The 7,500-nt window shown below is 33.7% G+C and overlaps 1 protein-coding gene across 3 annotated transcripts in view; it reads right to left on the bottom strand.

Moving 5' to 3' along the window:
- The window catches only part of LOC114455546 (high affinity cGMP-specific 3',5'-cyclic phosphodiesterase 9A), a 34,795-nt gene that overhangs the window by 2,954 nt on the left and 24,341 nt on the right, over positions 1-7,500 (bottom strand). For all 3 annotated transcript variants that reach the window (XM_028436877.1, XM_028436878.1, XM_028436879.1), the window contains 4 exons: positions 6,126-6,218; positions 3,434-3,501; positions 1,358-1,460; positions 1,160-1,264 (listed from right to left, as the gene is read on the bottom strand). In XM_028436877.1, coding sequence (XP_028292678.1) covers positions 1,160-1,264; positions 1,358-1,460; positions 3,434-3,501; positions 6,126-6,218 — 369 coding nt within the window. The remainder of the gene's footprint in view (positions 1-1,159; positions 1,265-1,357; positions 1,461-3,433; positions 3,502-6,125; positions 6,219-7,500) is intronic.

The following is a 7,500-nucleotide window of genomic DNA, read 5'->3' as shown; positions in this document are numbered from 1 at the left end:
GTATCCAGTTAATTCAGAATGCTGCAGCTAGAATACTAACAGGAGAGAGCATATTTCTACAGTGTTGGCTTCCTGTAAAATCTAGATAGAGTTTAAAATCCTCCTGTTAGCATACAAAGCTCTACATGATCTAGCTCCTGTATATCTATAGAGACCTGTTAGTGTCCTATTGTCCAGGTAGATCACTCTGCTCTCAGTCTGATGGTCTTCTGGAAGTTCCTAAAGTGTCTAGAAGTAGAACAGGAGGCGGAGCATTCAGCTACCAGGCTCCTCCCCTTTAGAACCAGCTCCCAGTCTTACTACAGGAGGCTGCTACTCTCTCTACCTTTAAGGCTGAACTCAAAACCTACTTATTTACTAAAGCGTATAACATATAATAGCAATAACCTTAAACTGACTTGGTCTTGTTGTTTTGGTCACAATCACAGACCATTACACGCAATGGTCAACACCTCAGACCATAGCGAGAGACTGTTACATTCAAAACCTATTCATTTACTAAAGCGTACATTGTATAATTGCAATAAGTTAAAGCGGACAAGGTCCCCTTTATAGTGATCTGTGAGATCATTACATGTGCCCAGTACAAGATGAAACCTCATCTGTAGTGGTAACATTTCAGAACATGGAGGATGCTGCAAGACGTTTAATATTAACCTAACCACTAGGAACGAGTGTATCATGTTTTTCCTGCAGTCTGTGCCCTCTCCTCGCACTCTGAGGGTTCTCTTTTCTGTTTCAGGTGTCTTGATGCTGGAGCTGGTGGTTCCTGATCACCTGGTGATCACTGGTGGTCCCTGTTCCCGACTCAACTAGTCTGGGACACTCTGATGTTCTATCCTTCTATCCTATGCTGTTGGTCGTTCTGTTCACTAACCCCAACCAGTCACAGCAAATGACTGCCACCTCTGAACCTCGTTCAAACAGAGATTTCTTCCTGTTATAAAAACAAAATAAGGGAGTTTTTTCTTCCTATTGTCTCTAAATGCTTGTTCATGTGGACCTTGTTGGGTTTTTTCTTTCTTACTGTGGACTTTATATTGTTAAGTTAAGATGACTGTTGCTGCGCTATATAAATAAAGTTGAATTGAAATTCATTCATTCCTTCATTCATGCTACCTCTCACAAGTTGACCTCTGACCTCAGTCATGTGACTAACCTGGTTGAAGAACTCTTGTAGTAAACAGTCCAGCCAGGGCTCAGCAACCTCCATAGGCCGCGCCTCATTGGATATATCACTGACTTTGATCAGGATCATCATCAGCTGAAAGGAACATTCACTCATTCATTATTCACTCGTTCACCCCCATACCACACACACACACACACACACACACACACACACACACACACACACCACATCTGTGTGGTCCTTGTTGCTGAAGTCAAAGCAGGGCTGGATGGACTTGAACTTGTTCAGGATCTCGTTGTGTCTCGTCATGTCAGTGGCTAGAATACATCTGATCAATCACATGGAGGTTATTGATCAAAGAATACATCTGATCAATCACATGGAGGTTATTGATCAAAAAATACATCTGATCAATCACATGGAGGTTATTGATCAAAGAATACATCTGATCAATCACATGGAGGTTATTGATCAAAGAATACATCTGATCACACACTGATCATGTTTTTTAACACCTGTCAGTGTTTAATAAAAGACGATGATGTAACACAATTATTTAATATGTAATTAATGAGACTAGTGAGTGTTTGATGAACTCAGCACTAAACATTAAATTCTAATGACTAGAGGAAGCAGCTCAGTGGTGCTGTTGGATGTGTTGGATGTGTTGGATGCTGTTGCTGATGCTTTGTCATAGGGAGCCTTAGTGCTCCGCCCTGTCCCTGAAGCCCCTCCCTCTCTGTATATCCACAGCTTTCTCATTATTAATCTGTGATCAATAAATAAACACATTTATACAGTGTGGTAAACAGAGGTATACAGCCTCTACAGCTAACCTGTAACCATGGTGATTTAGCCTCTACAGCTAACCTGTAACCATGGTGATTTAGCCTCTACAGCTAACCTGTAACCATGGTGATTTAGCCTCTACAGCTAACCTGTAACCATGGTGATTTAGCCTCTACAGCTAACCTGTAACCATGGTGATTTAGCCTCTACAGCTAACTTGTAACCATGGTGATTTAGCCTCTACAGCTAACCTGTAACCATGGTGATTTAGCCTCTACAGCTAACCTGTAACCATGGTGATTTAGCCTCTACAGCTAACCTGTAACCATGGTGATTTAGCCTCTACAGCTAACCTGTAACCATGGTGATTTAGCCTCTACAGCTACCTGTAACCATGGTGATTTAGCCTCTACAGCTAACCTGTAACCATGGTGATTTAGCCTCTACAGCTAACCTGTAACCATGGTGATTTAGCCTCTACAGCTAACCTGTAACCATGGTGATTTAGCCTCTACAGCTAACCTGTAACCATGGTGATTTAGCCTCTACAGCTAACCTGTAACCATGGTGATTTAGCCTCTACAACTAACTCTAACCATGGTGATTTAGCCTCTACAGCTAACCTGTAACCATGGTGATTTAGCCTCTACAGCTAACCTGTAACCATGGTGATTTAGCCTCTACAGCTAACCTGTAACCATGGTGATTTAGCCTCTACAGCTAACCTGTAACCATGGTGATTTAGCCTCTACAGCTAACCTGTAACCATGGTGATTTAGCCTCTACAGCTAACCTGTAACCATGGTGATTTAGCCTCTACAGCTAACCTGTAACCATGGTGATTTAGCCTCTACAGCTAACCTGTAACCATGGTGATTTAGTCTCTACAGCTAACCTGTAACCATGGTGATTTAGCCTCTACAGCTAACCAGTAACCATGGTGATTTAACAACCAGGATAAAGTTATCCCTGCTGTGAGAAATGAGTGTTTTACAGAATATTTATTCTTTTCATGTATTTTTCTGTCAGGAATCTAGTTATTTTGTAATAAAAATAATTCCTGTTTGTGGAATTGCTGTCAGAGGTTGATTTTTTGTTAAATTATGGATGACTGATCCTTTCCAGAAATGTGTCTACACGTAGATGTAACATAGCCTCATAACATGCAGGATAATGGTTCATTGTAATATTGGATCAGTGGTACATTACCCTAACCCACTTATACACTTTGGGAGTAAATATAATAATCAGTGATTTATTAAAGTGATCAGCTCCACCTCCTCTTACTGTAACTATATCAGTTCACTTTATTAAATCTACATTTTTGGGATATTTATGCATTGATATGATCGGTTATTGTCTGCCAGCCTTTCTTTCTCTCTTTTTTCTGTATCATGTCTTTTATTTCTTCATCAGTTGTTTCATTTGATCAAATACCACCATTGTCTCTATCATCCAATCAAATGCCTGCTCTACCAACCTTTATATTTTAAACATGAAGGAAAGACTCACCTAATGATTCCTTCTCTGATCCGTTTGAACTGATCCATGGACACATTCCTGAAGATGTTGCATTCATCCTGTTGGAAGAAGATCTCAGTGATTATTAGTCCTCATTAGTGAGTCTGACTCTTTATTAGTGAGTCTGACTCTTTATTAGTGAGTCTGACTCTCATTAGTGAGTCTGACTCTTTATTAGTGAGTCTGACTCTTTATTAGTGAGTCTGACTCTTTATTAGTGAGTCTAAAACATAGATCTATATCTACATTAGTCAGCTGATTAAATCTCTATTGTTCCTTCCTTGCTTTGTTCATTCGTTCCTTTGTTTATTTGTTCCTTCTTCAGTCTTTAATAATAATATATAATATAAACATATTCCACCTTTAATATATGATCCGTATGAACACAGACTGATCCTTGTGTAGGTGCGTGTGCATGAGTGTGTGTGATACTGATTAATACTAATTAATACTAATTAATACTGATTATTACTAATTAATACTGATTAATACTAATTAATACTGATTAATACTAATTAATACCGATTAATAGTGATTATTACTAATTAATACTGATTAATACTAATTAATACTGATTAATACTAATTAATACCGATTAATAGTGATTAATACTGATTAATACTAATTAATAATAATTAATACTGATTAATACTAATTAATACTAATTAATACTGATTAATACTAATTAATACCGATTAATAGTGATTAATACTGATTAATACTAATTAAAAATAATTAATACTGATTAATACTGATAATTACTAATTAATACTAATTAATACTGATTAATACTAATTAATACTGATTAATACTGATTAATACTAATTAATACTGATTAATACTAATTAATACTAATTAATACTGATTAATACTAATTAATACTAATTAATACTGATTAATACTAATTAATACCGATTAATAGTGATTAATACTGATTAATACTAATTAATAATAATTAATACTAATTAATACTGATTAATACTAATTAATACTGATTAATACTAATTAATACCGATTAATAGTGATTAATACTGATTAATACTAATTAATAATAATTAATACTAATTAATACTGATTAATACTGATAATTACTAATTAATACTAATTAATACTGATTAATACTGATTAATACTAATTAATACTGATTAATACTGATTAATACTGATTAATACTAATTAATAATAATTAATACCGATTAATACTAATTAATACCGATTAATACTGATTAATACTAATTAATACTGATTAATACTAATTAATACTGATTAATACTGATTAATACTAATTAATACTAATTAATACTAATTAATACTGATTAATACTGATAATTACTAATTAATACTGATTAATACTAATTAATACTAATTAATACTAATTAATACTAATTAATACTGATTAATACTGATTAATACTAATTAATACTAATTATTACTGATTAATACCGATTAATACTAATTAATACTAATTAATACTAATTAATACTGATTAATACTAATTAATTCTAATTAATACTGATTAATACTAATTAATACTGATTAATACTGATTAATACTACTTAATACTGATTAATACTGATTAATACTGATTAATACTAATTAATACTGATTAATACTGATTAATACTAATTAATACTAATTATTACTGATTAATAGTGATTAATACTAATTAATACTAATTAATACTGATTAATACTGATTAATACTAATTATTACTGATTAATACTAATTAATACTAATAAATACTGATTATTACTAATTAATACTGATTAATACTAATTAATACTGATTAATACTAATTAATACTGATTAATACTACTTAATACTGATTAATACTAATTAATACTAATTAATACTGATTAATACTAATTAATACTAATTAATACTGATTAATACTACTTAATACTGATTAATACTACTTAATACTGATTAATACTGATTAATACTAATTAATACTAATAAATACTGATTATTACTGATTATTACTGATTAATACTGATTAATACTACTTAATACTGATTAATACTACTTAATACTGATTAATACTGATTAATACTAATTAATACTGATTAATACTGATTGATACTGATTAATAGTGATTAATACTAATTAATACTAATTAATACTGATTAATACTAATTAATACTGATCAATACTGATTAATACTAATTATTACTGATTAATACTAATTAATACTGATTAATACTAATTAATACTGATTAATACTAATTAATACTGAATAATACTGATTAATACTACTTAATACTGATTAATACTGATTAATACTAATTAATACTAATTAATACTGTTTAATACTAATTAATACTGATTAATACTAATTAATACTAATTAATACTGATTAATACTGATTAATACTAATTAATACTGATTAATACTGATTAATACTAATTAATACTGATTAATACTAATTAATACTGATTAATACTAATTAATACTAATTAATACTGATTAATACTAATTAATACTGATTAATACTGATTAATACTAATTAATACTGATTAATACTGATTAATACTAATTAATACTAATTAATACTGATTAATACTGATTAATACTGATTAACACTAATTAATACTGATTAATACTGATTAATACTAATTAATACTGATTAATACTAATTAATACTGATTAATTCTGATCCAGGACTGTCTCCAGATGGTTCTCACCCTTTCCAGGATCTTAAAGGCCACAGCACAGTGATGGTTCTCCAGGGGGGAGATGTCGTTATAGCGAAGAGCCAGTTCAGTACGGGCGTTAATCTGGGGAGGGAGGGGGGTCAGGGGGAGGGGCAGGGGGAACCTTTAGTGAGTTACACAACACAACACAACAGCGCACACACTGTGGGGTGGGTCTCACAGTTATGAAGGCATGTGAACTCGGCGTACCTGGTAAGTAACTGGTGTGAGGTCGGCGTACATGGTATCGTAATTTCTGGACTTTAAGTCGCTACTATTTTTCCCACGCTTTGAACCCTTCACCTTAAAGAATGACGCGGCTAATTTGTGATTATTTTCTGGTTTTCAAGCTCTGTCACACTAGAACAGATGTACCAATGAAACTGTTTACATTAAATCATTTAAGCTCCCACCGAATCATTCTGATCAGACATTTTTTCATGAACACTCCGTCACCATGGCAATGACACAGCGAAATATTGTCAGAGAGACAACGCTGCGGCAGCCTGGATAAAAGTCATAGTAATAGAAGGAAACAAACGGCTCAAAGTTATTAAATCACCGCGTTAGTCTGGAGGAGCAGCCGCCGCCACCCTCCTCGGAGGTGGCGTTCCCCGGAGCGCACCGGTGTTTCATGGTGTGTCTAGGCGTGGTCGTAGCTCGGCGTTTGCAGCGTGGCTGCGTGTGCGTTGGACTCGTTGGTGAGTGTCGGTAATTGTGATTTACTGACTTTTCTGTAGAAATTGTGTGGTTTCTGGTGCAGAGTTGGGCATTGGTTAATGAGGATGACAGTTTACTGACAGGTGCTGCTTCCTGTTTTTATCAGTGGTTAACACCGTATGGTAGTCCTGGTATAGTTTTGTTTCATTTCCTTTATTTTATTATTTTTGGTGGTAATCCTGGGGTGGGGGTGCACTGCGCTGGAATTGTTGCGGTGGACTGCGTCTTGGTTTGCCGTGACGGTCTGAGTTCAGTGTCGCCTCGGGCCACTGAAGATTTCTTCTTTGTTTTTTGACGTCAGAACCAACTCACCTACTTTTCACCCACTGAAACATTATGTAGAATCTCCAACTAAACTAAGCTATTTCCGATTTAAAAATGCAAAAATATGACACACCAGCGCCCCCAAGTACGCAAAAAATGTATTACGAGACAGGAATTGCCAAACAAATTCATTAATCGTAGAATCATGTAAATTGACACAAAAGTGGACCATGACAAGACAAGTAAAATATATTATTAAGACCAGGCCAAAAAACACACAGGAAGTCCAGAATCTTGAATTGAATATTGAAAATTGCAAAATTGCTATTTTTGCTCACGTTGTATTTTAACACATTTCTCCTAAAACGTTTCACTGACGGAT

Source organism: Gouania willdenowi, chromosome 21, assembly GCF_900634775.1.
Source record: "Gouania willdenowi chromosome 21, fGouWil2.1, whole genome shotgun sequence".
Classification (NCBI taxonomy): Eukaryota; Metazoa; Chordata; class Actinopteri; order Blenniiformes; family Gobiesocidae; genus Gouania; species Gouania willdenowi.
The sequence above is the reverse complement of the archived record's forward strand: the minus strand, read 5'-3'. Positions and strand labels throughout refer to the sequence as shown.